The following is a 22,800-nucleotide window of genomic DNA, read 5'->3' on the forward strand; positions in this document are numbered from 1 at the left end:
GAATGTTTAAAAGACCTCTGGGCACGAGCGCCTCTGTCACGAGTGTCCAATTGATGTCCACTTTTAAAGGCGGTCAAACACACCACAGTGAGTGCATTGAAGATTAGAGACGGAGATCAGCGTATCAGACCAGCCTCACAGAGCCCAGGCTCATCGCTTCAGATAATTGGCTCCCGGGAGGATCGCAAATAAAAGCATTGCTTAAAGAGAGGAGACGCAAACCAAAGAACACAGAAAAACATGAGAGAACGTCAATAACGCAAGCTACTGGACTCATTTAGCAGGTCTACGATGACACAACACAGCAGAAGCTGATGCTTCCTGTCACTGTCAGTACATGGAAGCAACTCACTGACAGAAGTCACACAGCTTGGCTCATACTACTTTTTATTTTTACAAGATGCAGCCATGTATAGCTTGACAAACACTGCAGACTGCTTTTGTGATCTGTTTCATTGAGCAATCATCTGATCGATCAACTAACAGTTTTCACAAATAGTCTGTTTTAGAGGATTCATTTGTTCAGACGGTTCCTTTCAAAGACCTGAGGCAATCATTATGGAATAGTTCAATTCAGTTTGTTTAACTTAAAGTGATTCGTTTAGACCGTTCATCTCAATGAGAAAGATTTGTCATCACAAAGAAGTCATCGCTTCAAAAAAATGAAGCAAAAAAATAAAACGGAATAGTCAGATTAAAGAGCAAGTCAGTTTGTTCAGATCATTTTAATTAACTGGTTCAAAAGAAAGTTTCGTACATCTGCAGAACCAACAGTTAGTTGTTGTTATTATTATTATTATTATTATTATTATACAATTTTAATGTAATATCTTGTTATATAAAAAACAGAGTCAAAAACAGCGCTAAACAACAGTACTGTATATGAATAAAATAATTACAAATACCCTTAATATAATTTTCTGAATATATACATAATTATAATTATTAAAAATGCGTAAATTACATATAATAAAAAAATTAATATCATCTTATTATAATATTATATTTAAATATAAATAGATTTATATGATTTTTTAGTGTTGCATGTAATATATTTTGTACAAATATATTTGATGTATTTTAAATAACATACAGGGTTGTTTAATTTTTTTTGTAAATGTCAATTAAACATATATTGAACTTGATTTATTTTATTAAATAATATTTATAACCTAATTGCTTTTGTGCCAGATACATATTAATCTGCAAGATATGCATTTTGTAACTAGCAAATATAGCATGGTTAGCTACATTTGTTAGCTCGTACTGAGTGTCTTTAAACTATGATTAGCTTATAGCTTGGACAGCTACAGCTTCAAAGTATCTTTAAAGAATCTTCATTAAACTAAATGTACTGTCCACTCTCAAGTCTATTAGCAAAGAGTAACAGTGTGTTCTTCAAAAGGGTGCATAAGTAGCCTAAAATAATCAAGAGCGCAGCATCAAACACACAGCATGAGGGAAGGATTTCAAAGGAGCACTACCATTAGCCACATCCTCCATACACACAACCAGATCTGTGAATGTGCTGTCTGGATTTTCACAAATGATCAATGGAAATAAAAAAAATAATGCTAATGAGAGGAAAGGAATCGTCAAGCCCATGTCTCTGGTGAATCTTTAATTAAACGTACAAATATGAAGGCAGGGAGATAGACGTTTACACCAGAGGATGAGAGTTTATACCAGGCCAGACATTACAAAGCACTGCTGGGGGTCTGTCATATGGAGAAAGCTGTCCATTACATTCATAACACTCATCCCAGCGGACAAAAATATCAACGTTTTACTAATGTTTCCATTTAGAGAACGAGTCAATGTTTTGTTCGTTATCTGGCTCGGCTCGGTGTTCATCTTCACAGCAGTTCAGTCAGTGTACTGTTTGAGTACATTAATTACTCCGGGATATTGGTTTATTTGAACTCAGAAGGAGTGTCAGCCACATTAAAAAAGTTAACAGCTTAAGTTCGATTTGGTGAACTGGTTCAAAAAGATCTGGTTACATCGAATGATTCGTTCATGAACCGGATATCACAAACTGCTTTGATTTGAACTCTCTCTCACAACAGACACGGAAGAGAAGACATTGCTGAATAAAGTCATAGTTTTTGCTATGTTTGGACCAAAATGCATTTTCGATGCTTCAAAAAATTCTAACTGACCCTCTGATGTCACATGGACTACTTTGATGATGTTTTTCTTAGCTTTCTGGACATGGACAGTATACCGTACACACAGTTTCAATGGAGGAACAGAGCTCTCGGACTAAATCTAAAATATCTTAAACTGTGTTCTGAAGATAAACAGAGGTCTCACGGGTTTGGAACAACATGAGGGTGAGTTATTAATGACATAATTTAGATTTTTGGGTGAACTATCCCTTTAAGGCAAATTTAATTTTGCCATCATTACGGGAATGTTACATTTGAATGTTGTCTGAACATTCCGAAAAAAGTAACATTAGAAGAATGTCCAAATGAAAAGTTCCAGAACAAAATTCCAATATTACATAAATAACATTACCAACATTCCACCAATATATAGATTAACCAGAAGACTCTGCACTGATTCTATTAATGTTTGTTGGAAGAACGTTTGTTCTTAACTTTTAGAGAGCCTCGCCATAACGTTCGCTGTTAGCTGGGATATCTTCAAAGTGCACACACTCAAATCCACACGAAAACACTCATACGTAGCACCTGGAAGGAGACGATTGTCTATGTGCAGCGAGCAAATCGACTGCTGAACGCCAGAACAATCTAGTCATGCCGACACGGACGAATTAAAGGCAAATAAAGTGCTTGTGGACTGCTGTGGATGTTAAAGAGAAATAAATGCTCGGGTTCGGAGGTGGCCTCAAGGAACCGGAGAAATGGATATTGATTGGTTCTCACACAGCAAACCAATCAAAGCCATTGTAGCTGCATTACATCGCTCCCTAGCCGCTTCCCAGCCTCGCTCTCCAGACACAAGAGAAGACAGATGACTCTTTCATTTCACTCTCAGTGTCCGTTTCCCCAGCACACTTTTTTTTTTTTTTTTTCTGTGATACATTAGTAAAGGCCAAGAATCACGTCTGTCCTATTATATTTGTCTTTTAATCAAAGAAAATTCTAAAAGGTTGCTTTCCAGGAAGGTCTGGGTGGAAGCGTGTATGAATATGAGTGTGTTCATGAGGTCATCTCTCGTTGTCTATTAAACTGTAAAGTTCTACCGCACAGTTTTTCATTGTTGCATGTTGTGTAAATGCCCCTTTTATGAGTAAAGTGTTGAAAAAAACATCCAAGAATAGAAATTAAATTATCATTTTGTCATTATTTGTTCACTTTTGTGTCTTTTCAAAACTTTTTCTTCAATGACACACAAAAGGAGAGATTTTGTAGAATGCATCTGTTTGCTCTTTTCCATTGACCACAACAAATGAGGACTGAAGTGTTTAAGCTTTAAAATAGACTTTAAAAGAACCACAAAGGTCTCTAAAGTTTATTTGAGTAGTTTATACAGTATGACTTTTATTCCAAGCCTTCTGAAGTAGCTCCATGTGAGAAACGGACCAAATAAAAATACATTTCACTAAAACTGCTATCTGCCACAGCTCTGCTATCACAAATTGTGGAAGATCTGTTCTTTTGAGTCAGATCTTTACAATGAATCAAATGATTCAGTTCAGAACGATTCACACATGAATTGGACTGATCTGGTTCATTTTTTTAAGCTGTTTCTCAAACAAAGCTAGGACTTCAGTAGACTTGGATCATGGTGCACAAGTCAAATAAAAGCTTTCAATTACATTTTTTTGATGGCTTTTGAAGCATAAAAGTCCTCAGTCATTGTAATTGCATGTAACCTCTTATTGTGATCCACTGAAGAAAATCTCATACACCATTGTAATGACATAATACAGAGTAGCTAACTCTTGTTCTGAACTTTCTCTTTACAAGCAACTTTAACTTTATATGCTAATTCAATGCAGCACATTTTTAACAGAGTATTTTCTTTTAAAGAATTACAGGACTCACTTGCTTTTGAGGCATACAAATGGAAAATCTGAGCATGAAGTAAAACATTAGCCAAGTCGAGAAGGAAACAAAATGAGGTCCATATCAGCCTGGATTGATGTGCAGTGCAAGCGCTCTTTCAGAAATTGATTTCTCTGCGGTAGAAATGGCAAATGTCCTTGCATCGTATCATTGACGCACTCCACTGATAAATCTTGCCACCACTGGAGACTGAAAACTTTTTCTAATTTCTTTGTACTAGTATTCCTCTGTCGGTCTGACTCAGTAACATAAAAAACCAGGCAGTGTAAAAAAAATAATTGGACTTTGCTTGGTTTTTAATGAGTCTGTTCTCAGAGGTATGAGAGAAGTACATCTCAAATGATAAAAAATGGACACATTCACATGACCGACCTCATGACGTTGAACTCACTTCCCCCCACCCCCCACAAAAAAAGCCAGCTTTGATCATTCACAAAGTACAAAAATGCACAGAACTGAATGAGAGAAACTTGAGGAGCTCTTTACTGATGGAAATAACAAGGGGTCTGAGATCACATGACATGCTTTCCCTTCTTCTTCAGAGGGCTGAGAACAGAAAACACTCATTGTTGAAATGCTTGGTGTGACGGTTTGGACAGACAAACCGCTTCAATGACAGTCAAGACATAGGCTTTCTAATTAAACATCTCTGAGAGGAACAAACGAACTGAAGATGAAGGAGAAGGAGTGGGAGACGGACGACTGAGGCAGAAAGAGCACCAAACATGTCAGGAGAGACTCCAGAGCCAATGGCATCCAACTGGAAAAATGTCAGACTCTGAAATTATTATAGAGCCATTAAGGACTCCAGAGAGATCTCACAGTGGATTTGAGACCCGGGTCTCTCACACCAAAGGCATGTGTCTTCTCCACTGCGCCAACACCACCCCCAACAATTTAAAGCCAAACTTGTGGCTGAAAGTGACTTGAAAAGTGGTTTTAGCCCAAATTATGACAGATTTCAAGCAAGACTTCTGCTAAAAAGACTGAATAAAGGCCATTTACTATAGCAACCACCTAGAACACATCAACAATCACATCTTAAAATCCATTTAGTAACATGTAAACAACCAACGGTGCTTGGTAGGTTACTTACAAATTGTAGTCATTTACTGATTTTACATTAAAGGGAAAAATTGTAGTTAGTAACTTCTGATCTATTACATTACACATTTAAGTAATATAATCAGACTACTTTTTGATTACTTTTGACCCAACTAATTCATCACATTGATTTAATTAGAAAAATTATTGTACCAATATTGACATAAAAATACAAAGAGAAAGAAAAGATATTCCATTTGTTGTGATTAACAACATAAAGTGCATTAAACATTAGAATACACAGAGGTTTTCCAAACTGGGGGTTGTGAGTTTAATGAAAAGCTAATAATTAATTAAATTGTAAAAATATAAAATTAAAAGAAATCATTTTAAAATAACAACAATCAGAAAATAAAACACTTCCTAGAAATATGAAAGTTGCATTCATTATAAATATTTAATTTATTTAATACTTAATTTATTTCCTGTTAAGTTTCTATTTGTGTAGGATATGATAGTGTGTGGGAACATGAAATCCTGGATAAACTAAGTCCAGACTTCATTAAGCATCAATGATGGATCAGAGCTCACATTCGCTTCTCAAGTAGAATAATAATAATAAAAAAAACTCAATCATTCATCTGAATCATCTGGATTTGACTGGATTAACAGATTCATCGATTTAAAGAGCCTTAATGAGGGAAAATAGGCTATTTGAGCCTAATGCAAAACCATCATCAACATTAACTTCAAAATGATAACATGTGCATGGATTTGAGTTCTGCTTCCGAATGACGCAACCTTTGCACAATTCCCTAGAAATACGTCTACATGTGCTGCAGCTCACGCAGCTTATTTATTTCTCTCAGCAAAATAATCAATTTACACGTTCATTTGCCTCAGTGCAAGATACTGAGACTCACCGCCATCAATATATACTATATTTATGTTGTTTTATAACGCTTTGGAGCTTAACAGCTTGTGGTCTCCAAATAATGTTCTTCAAAATATCATTTTTGTTTGTTTCACAGAGGAAAGACATGGATGACAAGGATTGAATGAATTTATAATATCTCATTAAACAGAAAAAATCTCCTCGGTGGTCTCATGTTGACAAATTAATCTGGTATAAAACCGTATCGATGCAAATGACATAAACAACATATTCTGAATCAAAAGGCAATCTTCTCTACAGAAGGAAGCTGGCGAGTTTCTGACCCACGAATGAGGGGCCTTTATGATTCATACAGCTGTCAGAAAATCATTCTCCATCACCAGAGAAAAGTAATCAGAAGAGACACATATGAACATGTGGAGACTGACCTCTTCTTCTCGGTTTCATATTTGCTGAGTAGTTTCTGCAAGCCTCCGTTCTTGAAGCCTTGCGAATGGGCTGCCGGAGCTCCTACTGTGACCACATCATAGAAGGAATCTACAGAGGAAACATCAACAAACATCCTTCAACAGGCCTCACAAATCACAAACAAGCCCACAGCACACGGTTTACGTCTAGATTCAGTCTTGTTTTATGTGCTTCCTGTTGTTTTGTGAATACATCCAAACAGCTTGTTCCACCTCCAGCTCTCTGAGGCTCTGAAGAACTGCGAAACGTCTATTAAACAGGATTCAGTGTGGAACGACATGTTGTTTAGACCTACACAACCAGCGCAACAGAATTAATACTACTGAATATCTGCCGTGATCATGTAGAAGTGTTTCATGACAGAAAAACCACAAACTAGACAGTAGTATATGCTTAAGATAAAAACCCTCTATCTATCTATCTATCTATCTATCTATCTATCTATCTATCTATCTATCTATCTATCTATCTATCTATCCATACATCTATCCATACATCTATCCATACATCTATCACCCACCAATCCATCCATCCATCCATCCATCCATCCATCCATCCATCCATCCATCCATCTATCTATCTATCTATCTATCTATCTATCTATCTATCTATCTATCTATCTATCTATCTATCTATCTATCTATCTATCTATCCATGCATCTATCACCCACCCACCAATCCAGCCATCCACCCATCCATCCATTCATCCATCACCCACCCACCCATCTATCTATCTATCAATCACCAACCCACCCACACATCCATCCACCCATTAATCCATCTATCTATCACCCACCCATCCAACCCCATCCATCCATCCATCCATCCACCACCCATCCAACCCCATCCATCCATCCATCCATCCATCCATCCATCACCCACCCACCCACCCACCCACCTATCAATCCATCTATGCCCCATCCACCTATCCATCCATCCATCCACCCATCCATCCATCTATCAATCACCAACCCAAATCCCATCCATCCACCCATTAATCCATCTATCTATCACCCACCCACCTACCCGTCCATCCATCCATCCATCAGGTGAACTGTTCAAATGGTGTTTTCTGACAAAACAATATTTTAAACAAAGCATCGAGATTCATTCAGATCTGGCAGTTTTAGTTTCAAGGCTTAAAACTCTTCACTTTGGATGTTCAATGTGTCCTATAGGCAATATAAATAGTCGCTTAGAGACTTAACATGCTGCGGTGAAGAATATTAATAAAGAAAGAAAGTGGTGACAAAATGATTTACACAAAATATTTGCAATGGTTCTGTGGATGTTTTATTTTTACACCTATATCTACACCAATTGGGGCCCATTTTCATGATTTCACCTCGATTTCTAAGCTGCCTATGGAGAAAACAGGAAATCTCTTCAATGTGGATATATGCAAGGTCACCCAATTGGCTCCATGGGAAGTGAATGCAACACATTAAATGGCAAATAATGATCCAGGCCCCTTCAAATGCTCTGACCCCTGAGCGCCGGGGTCATGACGCCCGCCTGCGCTACGGCCGTTTCGTTCCCCCGCTAATGACGACGAGGTTCTCGTGCGACAACTCCCATCCCACCCTCGTGCTCTCGGCGCTCCCCGGCCGCTTGCGGAGCATCTAATTGGCTGTTTCACAACAGTGTACCCACACGATGAATACAGTGGCATATATACGGGCCAGGATCATCCGTCATGCATGGCCCAATTTGGAGGTGATTTGTGCAACTTCCTGCAGTCTCTATAAATGGAGGCTCTGATTCAAGGGGTTCAGGCACCTGTGTATCTCCATGGTGGAGACCAATTGTTTGCAGAGGCTTAGAAATTGTAGTAGGGCTGTCAATTTAACAAGGTAATTTAGTGCAAGATAATTTTAATTCTATATCGTATGAAAAATATATAAACAATTAAATGGGCCTATTAAGGGGATAGTCCACTCAAAAATGATAATTCTGTCACCATTTACCCATGTTGTTTGACAATGTTTGTATGGACAAAAACACAATGGAAGCCAAAGGGAACTGTTTGGTCATCAACGCTCTTAAAACACACATTTTGCTTCCAATAGAAGAAAGCAAGTCTGTTTAGGAATGACAAGGGGGTGAGTAAACAATGACTGAATTTCATTTTTGGGTGAACTGTCCCTTTAAGATATCATTACTAGCCAATATGCTAGTAATATGAATGCTATTAAACAACTAGTTAATAGTGAGAATTGGTCCCTAAACTAAAGTGTTACCAGTTAGTTATAATAACATGTACTGTAATTAATTAGATTAACCATTTTAATTTGACTGAAAACACTGTGACATGGGGTTTGATAATTTTCTATTTGCTGTGATGCAATAAAATAAAGATTTTTAGTTCCCCAAATAACCTTTTTCTTAGCATGAAGAACATTTTAATAGTCTAAAGAACGGAAATGGGAAGAATGGAAGAATGCAAAGATTAAACTGATGTTAAAAGTTCCTTATGAAACCAACGTTGCTAATAAAAGAGCCTTTATTTTTAAGAATGAAGGATGTCCAATGAGAAATGAATGTGTGAACAGGCTTAGAAAGATTAGAAAACACTTCCATATATAAAAAAAAAACAAAACAAAAAAACTACAGCTCAAAATATTTGACATGTTATGGGACTTAAAAGCAGCTGTAAGTGGCTTGTCACAATCAGGCAAAAAAGAAAAAGAAAAAGATCCATGGCAGCTAGTAACAAGCAAATGCAGTCTGAAAAGTGCTGTCCACTACTGTCACCTCAGGACTTCTGTCTGAAGCTACAAACAAAAGCGCTTTCTTGGAGATTGTGTTTGGGCAGCGTGCTTAAAGACGGAGCACCATTAAAACATGAACTCGAGAGACGACGTCTGCTTTTTAAACTCTCAATCTGTCATTCAACTTCTGACATTCATTCAAATGACATTCCTCTGTACATGAATATAATAATTAGCAATCAATTTCTTTTTTCTTGAAAGCAAAATAAATTATGTATGTAAAACATAATATTATATATTACTACTTTGTATAAACTATTGTTCAAAAGTCTGGGGTCTGTAAGACTGATTGACTGATTAGTTTTTAAGAAATTAATACTTTGATTCAGCACATTAAATTGCTCAAAAGTGACAGTAAAGGGTTTTACATGATTACAAACACTATTTCAAATAAATACTGTTCTTTTGAAGATAATCCTGAAAAAAATTGTCAAAAGATAAAAAATATATATATAAAAATTATATAAAAATAATATATTAAAAAAAGTAAATACTATCCAAAAGTATACAAAAATATTAAGCAGAATAGCCATTCAACATTTAAAATCAATATTTCTTAAGCATCAGATCAGTATATTAGAATGATTTCTGAAGGATCGTGTGACACTGAAGACTGGAGAAATGATGCTGAAAATACAGCTTTGATCCTATAAATAAATTACATTTTAACATATATTCACATAGAAAACAGTTTTTTGAAATTGTAATAATATTTCACAATATTTCAACTGCAATTAAATGCAGCCTTGGTGAGCAGAAGAGATTTATAAAAATTGCTGTGAGCCTGTTATTCTGGCATTCATCTCGTCCAATCCTGTTGTGCTGTCATTTCCTCATTTAGCTGTCTCAGTGCACGTCTGCACCTGTCAGCATCTCCCTGCTGACCCCTCACTGACTGCAGCGCCACCTGCCACCGGGACGCATGTGTGAAACCGAGCTGCTTTCTAATAGGGTGCTGGACTGATCTTTGAGACCACCATGCACTGCTTCCCACACCAAAATAAACAGCCAGACACATGCTACACTCAGAGAGAGAAAGAGACCCAGAGAAGGGTGAAAGAGAGATGCTGTGCAGAATCACAATCCTTTAAACTAGTACTGCAGTATATAGTAATGCACACAGTAGGCATTGCATACCTGCATTTAACAATTCATACACACAACATATAATATATACACAGAATTTCTTTGATCCCTGCATGCATGTAATATACTGCATGCAAATGTAGAAAAGCAAGGCACTTTGAAATGTTATCAGCGCTCTTAAGGGGTGTCAAACTGAACTAATTATCTTTGAGAAATATGAAATATAATAAAAAATAAAATAAATAACTAAATAAATAACAACTAAATAAATACATGAGCTGGGTTCAGATTCATAAACTAAAGTGAAACTACAAAAACAATGAAATTGTGTCATGATAAATTATATTTAGCTTATCATATAAGCTCATTAGATAGCTCTCTGAAATAAATTTGTATAACAAAAGTAGCATTTTACTGTTTAAAATATGTATTATGTATATATATGTATATATATATGTATATGTATGGAATAAGGCATTCATGATATGTTTACTTCACATGTTGTTTTATTTCTATGCACACAGTAGTCAGTTCGCTAGTATTCAATTCCAAACCCAGCTAGAGATTGTAAACAGAGGGAATAAGAACGCACATGAGACGCACCTGTTTTCCTTGGACACGTCACCTGCATTCTCTGTGTGTGCAGGTTGATGGGAATGAACTCCAGATATTTCTGGCCTTTGCTGCAGCTGGGCTTGAACAACGGGCCTGGGAAAGATTACCAGAAGCCAAGTGTTTATATGTAATCAGCTTTAGTCCTCGTTCAAGAAAACAAACACACACACACACACACACAAACACACAGCGGGGGCTCTGCCATCTACTGCTATTGAATTACAGCCTCATGCAAATACAACGCTTTACTATTATTCTGACTTGAATGTGTTGGTTGCAAAGCATTATAGCAGCCAGTCTGAATGCATTCGAGTGTAAAGCCACGACTTGATTAAAGACTTGATTAAATGAATAAAAAGAAGGCAATTAAACATCAATTGAAGGTGACAGCCAAAACAAAGAGCCTTCACGCAAGGCCTTAGATTTAAACGTGTGAAGGTAATGTCTTTCATAAAGGATGAAAGAAATCATGGATGACCTTGAGTGACTCGTTCTGTAGCAATGACCGCTCAGGGCTGCATATAAACACCGCGATCTGATTACACATATCCCTCTCCCAAAAACCAGCTCATTTCTTCTCAAATCTACTAAGAACAGGGTTTTGCTCAAATTAAGCACCACCTGCCTTGTTCAAAAACAACCCAATTAAAATCTTCAGAAACGGATACTGTAAGCCCCTATGGTGAAGCAAATATCGCCCAGTTTTGATCGCTTCAGTGTAATATATGCACGAATATAGCCAACAAAGACTCGTTGAAATGTTATCAGCGCTCTTTTCAAAAGTAACTAATTATCCGACCAGTTGTGTTGTCAGCAGACAAAGAAATAATAGAAATTAACTCACAACAAATGATACGCTAAATAACACTGGGTTCATAACATAAAAGAAAGTTACAAAAATAAATATCGCACTTTGCATGTTTTTTTGAAAGATAATTAAGTATATTTTCCACTCAAAATTCATATTGTTATATTACTATTCTCAATTCTCAGTAACTAACAATACATAAATAAAAGTAAAACTTGATATTATTATTCTATTATACATAAAAAATACAAAAATGTCTATAGTGCATGACAAAACTACTTCGCATTAATACTTTAAAAAGTAAAATAATGCCATTACAGAAAAATCCATGATCTCAATAGACTATTTTGATAAAAGTTTTGTTTTCACTTGATCTAAAACATAATCAATAATTAAGTATATTTCACCCCGCAAAATTCATATTATTATTCTCCATGGTGAACGGAAATGTTTATAAACACTTTACAATTTAAAAATAAAAAAACAAACAAACAATTAAATAAATCACAATGAAAAAAAGTGACTTTGATAATACTATTCTATTGCATGACACCAGATATCTTCTCTTTTTTTTGCATTGTGACATTGTTTCCATATCAATATTCCTTGATTAATTTAATTGTTTGCTTGTTTTTGTTTTTAAACAAAATATCAAATTCTCAATCCACACCGAAAGCAGAAGTGAACTCTTTTGATGAAGTGCTGTGATAGTACAGCTGATCAGACTCAAAGGCTCTGTGCTTTAAAAAGCATAGAAACATTAATGAAAGGTTATGCAGCCCCACCACAGCCCAGCGAACATCAGGATACACCGCTCAGGTACTGCTCAATATCACTCAAATATAGATCAGACCTGCCGAGCCCTCCACAAAATGCCCTTTTTATTAATATCAAAACATACCGAGGATGAGGAAAGTATAGAAATAAAAAGCGGCGTCCACACTGAAACATGACCTTTAAATATTTGTGTCACTGCTATAAGTTTGACTCTGACAGGCTGAAACATAAATTCACAGCAATAAGTCAGGTGGGTTAGAAACAGCACTCATGGGCACAGAAAAACATTGGGGCCAAAAAAATACTGCATGAACCCAAGTTAGTGTGTAATTAGGATCTAGATAAGCATTGCTCTAAAACAAAATAGACTTGGTATGTATATTTGTAAAAAATATACTCCTCAGTCTGTAGGTAAAAGTTTTGAATAAGAACAGAATGACTGAGTGCATCTTTAAGCGTCACTCATGCTGAGCACTTCTGGATAGTTTAGTGTTACTTTGTGCTCCGTGTGACAGCGCTGTCAGTCAGACAGATGTGCTCTCTCCTGGGACACGGGCCCAGCCAGGCGTGGAGGAGGAATTAACCTCATCACACACCAAACCTGCCCAGGGAAACCCCAGCAAACAGTGGACACTACGACTAAAACATACCAACGGTCAACATTTGGATGACAAAATACGGGAGACGGGGTGGGGCTAAAAGCATCAGTTATTATATTATTATTATACTAATTTAAACCGTTATCATCAAACAATTATTTAAAGTCAGTGTATATCAAACTGTGTGTTTTCTGTGTAAAAATAAATGTTTTTGGCTTTGAAATGACTTTAAATTCAGTAAAATATAGCAATTAAGACACAGTGGTTCTCAAGCCTGGAAGTACTTTGAGTTTTACCTTCCACTCATTTTATTATTATTATTATTATTACTTTTTAAAACTTTGGTTTAATTATTTAGCAACTTCCATGTTAATTTATTCAGTGCAACACCTCCACATTATAAAAAATAGGGATCTTCAGCATTATTAAATATAATAAGTAAACACTTTATTGATTAGTGTGGATGCAGTATATTGACTAAAATATCCTGCGGTGTGAGCCCGTAAACCTTTAAAATAATCTGTCACACTGCAGGACTAAAGAACTAGTCGAGGCAAAAAGTGATTAAAAGTAGTGGAAAAGAAACGCAGCAAGGAACTACCTTGAAAAAAGGGATCATGTCTATTTGTCAGCTACGCAAACACAAACGCACTTTGTCTCTTTTCCATAAAAAAGCCAGCAGTCTCATTATTTCTGTCCCTCTGACAGTTTTTCTCTCATAAGATCTCCTTCTCGGCTACAGAAGTGCATAATGATGAGAGTTCAATGCGATCTGGAGCATCGTTGCATGTTACTCTGCTTCCATTAAACGCCTTTCTCAGAAATACTGAGGAAAAAGTCCCGGGCCCGCCATAGAGCCTAGAAGGCACAGCTAGCTATTGGCACAGAAGCACTGAACTGATTCGGCTTCGCTGTAGGTCTCTTGTGCCGAGTGTTTTCAGGGTTTCCCTCCCGTCAAACAGGCACTGAAGTCCCTGGGCAACAGCAGGAGGAGTAGGCTGTGGTGTCTGCGGCCTGCTGGCTCGTATATCTGTGGTTTTGCAATGTTTATCAGCGTCTGAGGCTTAATAAACTGTTTTTATGCTTACATAAGATCTAGAGCCAAATAGTCTTGCTAAAAAAGTGATTTCTGTCAATTAACTCTTACCCTGATGTTGTTAAAAAACCCTTTTGAGTCATTTTCTGCCATGGCACACAAAAGGAGATGTTTAGCAGATTGTCTTCAATAAGTGTCCAAATAGAGCATTAATAACATCAAACCTACCAAATGTGCCACTTCTGAATCAACGCTTTAATGAAAGCTTTTATCATCCCATAAAACTGCTTAATGCGTCACTGTTCAAAAGTTTGAGGTCAGTTCGACTTTTTGTAATGTTTTTGAAAGAAACTTGTTCTGCGCACCAAGGCTGCTTTTATTTGATCAAAAATACAAAAATATATATATATATTTGAATATATATATTAAAATAATTTATTCCTGTGATGCGCAGCTGTATTCTCAGCATCATTACGCCAGTCTTCAGATTCAGAAATCTTTCTAATACGCTGATTTGCTGCTCAGGAAATATTTCTGATTATTATCAATGCTGATAATAATCAGTTGCACTGCTTGTCCATTGTTCTGGAAACAACAAGACATTTTATTCAGGATTATATGATCAACAGAAAGTATGATTTGTTTTTTTTTTTTTACTTTTTTGTAACAAACATATAAATGTCTTTACTGTCACTTTTGACCAATTTAATGCATCCTTGCTGAATAAAAGTATCTATTTTTTTTATACAATTTCATGTGATGTTTTATGGTAGTTTTATGTTGTAGTTGTATTTTGTTCAAGTTTCAGTAACACGAGGACGAGTCAATGCTGAAGAAAAGCAAACAGCTTTAGAGACAAGTCCAGGAAGCTTCCTCACTTATTTTAATTATCCTTCACTTATTCCGTGGTTCAGTGGAGTCTTTGCTTGGATTTGTCTTACTTCGCTCTCCGTGCCGTGCCGGGGCGGGTGAGGATGTGGGCTTCTCCACCCACACAATCCCGCTGGAGGACTAACAAACAACAGGATTAGCTCCCAGTGCCTCTAATTCCACCGGCTGCAAACAATGCTAACACAAAATGATTAATTCATTAGTTAACACACTCTGAAGTACCTCACGTCAGCTTGTCTAATTAAAAATGAATTAATCGAAAGGGGGAAAAAACACCACAGAGCTTGTCTTTTGTTTTGTTTTTTGGACCATAGCCAAACGACTGCAATGCCTGCCCTGAGGTGAAGAGGGCAGCAGGAGAACGGATCTGCCCTTTCCAGAAACACTGGCTGAAAACAAACACCGTCTTGAGCCACAGGTTGCCATCCTTGTGATAAGATTAGATATCAATAATTAATAGTCTGCAGTGGCACTGCAGTGAGTGGATTATGACAACATCCCAGAGGACAGGAGAACATACACAGACACGACGGCTACCCTATCGACGAAAAACAATGGACCTTTTTACTGTTGAGTTTTAACAATATTATAGCACCTTAAAGCAAAAATACACTTCCCCTTTAAGACTTGTTTCCTGAACTGAATCACGGCTGATTAGAAGGGCAAGATCATCACTGACTAGCTGACAAATACTGCCTTTTTTTATTTTTCCTCCAACAATATGGATCATACTAGAGCGGGGTGAGATGACAGGATATACTGCATGACAGTATCAATGTGCACTGCAATCAAAATGCATTGCGGCAATGTCTTATTTGTCATTTTGGCTTATGTGCTTCTAAACAGAAGTATAAAATTGGCACTTTTTTCCCCATATTTTAGTCAATCCAAGTTTTGTTTTCAGGCAACGCATGCAATTGCAATGCTACAGTACATCTTATTATTGAAAGCGACAAATATGTATTTACTGTAAACAAGCTTTATGCAATAGAGGCAGCTTTAAAAGTGCATGCTCTGCTTGTTCCTCTACAACGTGCAACCATGCGAGTATAAAGTCACATTGAATGTGACAGCTAACTGTGAGCTGCATATGAAAGTTTGATGAACGAAGAAATTCTGCATGAATGCAGCCGGGCAAAAAATAAGTCATGCTTTTACAACACTGCAGATCAACTGTGTGTGATGTCATGCTAATTGTGGAAACTGTTTGCACTGGATAAAGTCTCATGCATACAAAATGAAAAGGGTGAAGTGCGTGTGTGAGAGAGATAATGCGTCATTGCATCTGAAGCCTTTACCAGTAAGTTTCTCCAGCTCCGCCAGCGTGTCCTGGTATTCTTTGATGATCTGGTCATAGCGAGAGATCACGTCCTTCCGGAGGTTGTCCCAGTGTGGAGAGAGCTCTCCTAGATCTTTCAGCTCTTGTATCCTGTAGGACACAACATAAAATAACCCTCATTATGTTGCCTTGACTTACAAAATTCTCATATTGGACCAAGACAGGCCCAAATTCGCACAGTCTTTCATTGAGGGTCTGAAAACTTTCACGCAGAAAAGAGTCTGCTTCAGAGTATTTAAGTATTTAATCACAACAACGAGCCTCCAACACACAAAATAAGCATGCTAAAATATTCTACAAACATACCAAAACATGTTAACCACATGTTAAACATGCTAATAACAACCGGCTAAAACATGTTAAAACATGCAGGGAAATTTTTTTAAATGCTCACAATATGTTAAGCATGTTTTAACATCAGTCTTAGCAACATGCTAAAACATGTTCTGCAAATGTTAATTATGTAGGCCTACTAACCCTGAACACATAAGCAATGCCATGCTAAAACATGCTTAACATGTTAAAGACTTGCTAAAACATGTTGAAACATACTAGGAACATGCTAGAAATGTACTAACCACATGCAAAAACATGTTAGCATTGTTAAAACAAACTAGAAACATGCTAACAATGCTAGAAACTTGCTAGCCACATGGAAAAAGACATGTTAGCATATGTAAGAAACACATTAAAACATACCAGAAACATGTTAACAAAGTTTAAATATGCTTGTAATGTGTTAAAATGCTAGTAACACGTTCACAACTTGCTAAAACATGCTAGAACTTTGCAAAACATGTTTGCAATGTGCTAAAACTAGCTAAGGACCTGTTAAAACATGCTGGAAGTATGCTAGCAACTTGTTAAAACATAATAGCAATGTGCTAAGACATATTAGCAACACTGACCTTCTCTGACTTCTCTTAGTAAAAAGCTTCACAATTCAAACTTTTCAAGCTATTTTAAACTTTCAGACAAGTCTGTCTTCAAACTTTACTTTACTCTGCTGAAGTCTGAGAGCACCAGCGAACTTCCACTCATTAACAATGCTAATTTTTGCTGTAATGAAAGCAGGACTTCAGCATCTTGAGCTTCAATGCAAGCAAGAAGATCTGAATTACTGGCATATTTTACACTCTGAAATTTTTTGCTGTCGTGACTTTAGTCGTTCATGTAAAGTAAGTGCTTTGGTGCACTAACTCATGATCTGCGGTTTCACCGTCAGATCTGATTTAGTTTTAATCACTCCATCCTTCAAGAACAAAATATCTGCTGCCTTAAACCTGCATTACGCTGGGATAGATTCATCAAACACCACATGCTTGTCAATGTGCCCTTCAAACTGTTAAGATCAGACTGAAACGATCTGGGATACTGTTAAAAATAAGCTTCAACACAATTTTAACATTTCTGACATCAAAAAGTATTTTGCTGAAGTTTTGAGTTTCAAGTTCTGAATGTCACAGTACGTTTTCTTGAACCTTGAATATGCAGGGACTAAATACATTTTTACAGATAAAAAAAAAAAAAAAAAAAAAAGGAATTACAGTGAGGATAGTGAAGAATGTCAATGGGGTCCAAAACCACAAAATTGGACCCCACTGACTTTCATTTCATTTCAACAAACAAACAAACAAACAACAATCTTATTTTATGTTCCACAGAAGAAGAAAAAAAATCATACATGTTTGAAAAGACATTTTTTCGGTTTAACTTTCTTTTTAAGATGTCTGAAGTGCATGTGGACTAAGATGTTTTCAAAGATGTGCTGAAATAAGGTTGAACAGGACATGCAGCTATTACAGGTACTGTACAGATGACCACAGGCTATTTAAAGATTTCTGTTTCAGCCTCCAGTCAGTCTCTTTTCAGAAGACACAGAGGCTTTCAGAATGATCTATTCTGGTCTTGTTTTCATTGTCAAACAATGGTTATCTAAGGGAAATAGACAAGAAGAAATTGTTATTACTTCATGCCAAGTCAGAGCTGTTAAAAGTTTGAGAAGATCTTGTGCCGAAGTTGGCGGACCACTTAAAAAAAAAGCATCGTATCTCCCATCTTGTTTTGTTCTAAAGCTCCGACTTGAATTGTAATGTGGCTTTATCAGAATGTGCTTTGGGTGGAGCGGCGGCATTAATAAAAGAGAGATTTGTAGCCGAAAGAAGGCATGCAGAGAGGAAGAGGAGGAAACTTCTTTCATATTTTTTTGGGGTTTGGGGTGGAAGAAAGACACAGTGATGAAGAGCAGAGCTGAAACAACAGATCTAAGAGGGCTATTGGAGTAAAAAAACAATCGTTTGGTAGACGAGAGATGAGAGCGCTGGAATCATGTCTAGATGTCGAGGAAGAAGCCACTCATTTCATGCTGCGTTACAGCCGCCGTTCACTTTAAATCACCGGCGGCTTGGTGTCTGCCGTCAATTCCAGAAATGTGACGGGAACAGTAATTAACAACATCTGAATTCAGTAATACACTGAAGAAGAAACGACAAAATGCACTGACCTCAGAATTAGTCAACACAAATACATCGGAAAACACGAAAGTTTAATGACCAGTTGTGAGACAAAACTGTCCACACTGCTCACTCTTTCTGTCCGAGTTACTACTACTGAAACCTGTGTGTACAGGCTGTCAACATTAAAATATGAATAAGAAGAAGAACGGAGTCAGCTAACATTATGACTGCAACCAAACATCTATATAAAGCACGGGGAATGAGTTATCTGTTAGCACTGGTATTCATCTCAGTGACAGTTTCTCATCCCCTCTGGATGTTCATGACCTGCATGATGCATCTTTTACATGTACAAGTCATGTGACTAATCACTCTGTAGCCCCAGGAAATGACATCATGATATCACAGACTGGCTGATGGTATCACAGGAACACATGATCCTCAACAGAGACGTCAAAGACAGCAGACGTGGAGAAAAAAAAAACTATTTTATGTAAAAAATAAAATAAATAAATAAAATGGTAATGCAAAACTAGTGCATATTGGGCACTTGCATCATACAATAAAATTTAATACTTGCTAATTTATTTCTTCAAAGACAGCAGATAGGGAAAAAAAATAAGGCAATTTAAAGCAAAAAATAAATCAAAATAGTAAAAAAAAAATTATTGACATTAGCATCATTGAATAAAATTTAATAATTTATAATTTATTTCTTCAAAGACTACAGGCAGGGATAAAATAAGGTAATTTAAGCAAATAATTAAATAACTAAATTTATATTATTGGGCATTTGCATCAATCCAATCATTTTTCTTACAAAAAAAATTAACAAAAATACACATTTCAAACACTGGCGAAACATCCTTTGTAATATAATTCGCTATTTTATTTTCAAAAAACACATCCCAAAACCGCATGGAGAAATATGATTTTTGTTCCTAAAATGGTTTAGTCACGTTATTGTCCAGCAGGGGGCTAACCGTACCTAACTTCTTTAAACTTGCCCCCTTGCTCAACATGATGGCATTTAAAACCATTTAACTTTCATAATCGCATGTCATTTCAAGTTAAACAGATACTTAGTGAAGAAAAAGGACATGGGTTGCAAAAATAGAAAATCGAATAAAAAAAAGATAAAATAAAATAAAATAGGAAAGTCAGAGGTGAAGAGTTTGTTTTGGATAAATACGAAGACGTGAAAATTCTGATTTTTTTTTTTTTGAATGAGTTGCAATGATGAATCGTGCAAAATAAATAAGAGCAGGAATGTGCTTTATGCATGAAAATATGTTGAGTTTAGATGTCATGTTGACTTCTGAAGGACACTGAATTTCCATTGACTTCAGTCCAATGAAAGCGCAAATGAACACACAAACGTAGACAAAAGGTCTCATTCACAATAAACAAGCCCAAGCGTTTGACAACTGCTGAAGATGATGTGAGTTTTGCCGGGTCACGACAGTAACAGTGATGCTTAGCAAACACCACTCATGACAAAGCATCAGCATCGTATTGCATTCGACTCCTTCCCTTTCTAAACACGTTGAGTCATGACATCTTTTTTTTCTTTGAATCGTATGCAATTGTGGTTAAACCAAAGCCAACAAAAGCAGCTGAAATGGGTTGGTGAACACGGCAGCCGGGCCGTTAATTAGATGTCTAGGGATAGAAATGGCTGCTTGAGTTACCTGTCTGTAGCAGGAGAGCAGGTGTTGAGGCCAAATAGCCTCGCTGAATAATGCACACATGATGATAATTGCTTAGCAGGGTCTGATCTATGGGAGCTCCAGTCTGGGAATGTGTGTCTCGCCGAGTTAATGATCTCCGATTCTACAATGGACAAATACACACACGGCCTGGACCGGCGTACAATGATTTGGCGTAGATGAAAACAAGCCTATGCTAATACCTGTCGACTTTGGGGAAGCTGCCGCTGATAATGGTGCATGCTGAGAAGTGTTTTGCATGAACATAAAACCAAAAACTCTGGGGAAAGAGCGAGAGCTGGAAACAAAGAGCAAATTAAGCTGTGAGATTGTTCAGCATGATGAAACCGGTTTACAGTTGTCAAAGTCTCCGTCTAGCCTTTAGTGCAAAGACCTGAATATCAGAACTGACTCCATTCAGTTTAAAAAGTGAGATATCTGAACTGAATTGGTAAGTGGAATTTATTAAATTGCAATTCAAAGAAATATCACATTAAAAATGATTGCCTAATAAAATAAATACTTTTTCTAATCAGAAATTTCACTTTAAAAAAATCATAACAATTGTTTTTCACATTTTGCATTGCAGCACTATAAAAAATGTTTTTTTCCCAGTGTAAAAATAACAAAATACTACACTTTATTATTTTAAAAAGATTAATGCAATAAATATATGTAATAATTATTAGAACAATAGTATATTATTAATATATGAAATATAGTACTTAGAAAAATTAATAAAATTAATAAATAAGAAAAAAGTAGAAAATGAAATACACATGCACTTACACAAGCACACTCATAAATATGTGTTGATTTATTATAAAATCTGAACAATTTAATACAATGCTTAAATACCAAAAAATGCTTATATAATATAAATATACTTTAAATACATAAATAAAGCACACATTGTTGGAACTATATATATATATCAGTCCCTCCAGAAAAACGCAGATTTTTTTCTGATTGTTGCGGGCAAAAATCCTTGATTATGCGGCACGTTTTCTTAAAAAATGCTTTGGAATATGCGGGATATTTTTGCAATTTTATGCGATGAATTTGCGTGAACTTGCAAAAACTGCGGTTTGATGAAAAAGAGAAAAAAAGGTGATTCCCCCAACACCTTTTTCTCACTAGGCTACTACCTTAATGTAAAGAGTAATTTCGTATTACTTCCTATGATAAGCGAGCATACTAAATCACAGAATATTTAAGTTGTAATCTCTTACTGCAACGCAAGTTATTTTACATACTACTAATATAATTACAACTGTAAGTTTTTGGTACTGTTCTGTAACAAAAAAGTGCAATCTTACAACTGTAAAGTTGCATCAACTTCTGAATGAAACTACAACAGTGTTAGTAGCCTAGTGAGAAGGGGGTGTTGGGGGAATCACCTTTTTTTCTCTATTTCATCAAACCGCAGTTTTCGCAAGTTCTCGCAATATAATTTGGCTCCACTGTCATGTAACAAATCGGAAACTGCTTCACGCGTTCTTTTGCGCCTATTTTTGTTTGGGAAATAAGAATGATTTGCGCGTTTCAAGTTTCACCCTGGTTTCACTGCGGGGTTTGCAGATGATGTTCACGTCACGTAATTAAGTCACTCCATAAGGTTCCCATGGCAATAGGGGGACAATGTGTTACTTGTGTGAAGTAAACGCAACATTTTTCAACTTTCTGCTAATATATATGTGAGTTTTTTGCCACGAAAATACAGGGATTATGAAATCATGCTAGCCCTGCATATTTAGCATTCTGAAATCGGCAATTTATGCGGTAAAAGAGCGGCGTATTTGAAAAAATGCGACCTCGCATAAATATGCGGCCTTTGGCTGATTATGCATTAAATCAGGCGATCGCATAATCAGGTTTTTCTGGAGGGACTGATATATAAATATATATATATATATATATAAAATGTAATATGAAGGTATAGTGTTGATGATCATTGTGTATAAATTTAATTTAGAATTCTGCATCCTATTTGCTAACTTTTGGTCTTGAAATACAAATTCGGGTGAAAGGAGTGTGCATTCTTCAACACACTGAGCTGGTCATGTCACATCCAACCATCAGAAACCCCAAAACATCTCGGGTTGCATCATCGGCAAACATGTCCACGTTCTTCTTCCACAGATTTCCACTGAGCTGTGTGATCACTCCTTTGTCTGACCGAAACACACAGGAACTGAGCAGTGTGTGTTCTGCACAAACATCTCTGCGTTGTGTCGGAGTGTATTGTTGACTGCTGTGCTTTAGA

General features: G+C 36.5%; 1 protein-coding gene across 4 annotated transcripts in view; it reads right to left on the reverse strand.

Moving 5' to 3' along the window:
* inpp4b (inositol polyphosphate-4-phosphatase type II B) overlaps positions 1 to 22,800 on the reverse strand; it is a 101,399-nt gene that overhangs the window by 26,411 nt on the left and 52,188 nt on the right. For all 4 annotated transcript variants that reach the window (XM_026230246.1, XM_026230220.1, XM_026230237.1 and 1 more), the window contains 3 exons: positions 16,329 to 16,459; positions 10,908 to 11,012; positions 6,408 to 6,516 (listed from right to left, as the gene is read on the reverse strand). In XM_026230246.1, the coding sequence (XP_026086031.1) occupies positions 6,408 to 6,516; positions 10,908 to 11,012; positions 16,329 to 16,459 (345 nt within the window). The remainder of the gene's footprint in view (positions 1 to 6,407; positions 6,517 to 10,907; positions 11,013 to 16,328; positions 16,460 to 22,800) is intronic.

Source organism: Carassius auratus, chromosome 1 (assembly GCF_003368295.1).
Source record: "Carassius auratus strain Wakin chromosome 1, ASM336829v1, whole genome shotgun sequence".
Lineage (NCBI taxonomy): Eukaryota > Metazoa > Chordata > Actinopteri > Cypriniformes > Cyprinidae > Carassius > Carassius auratus.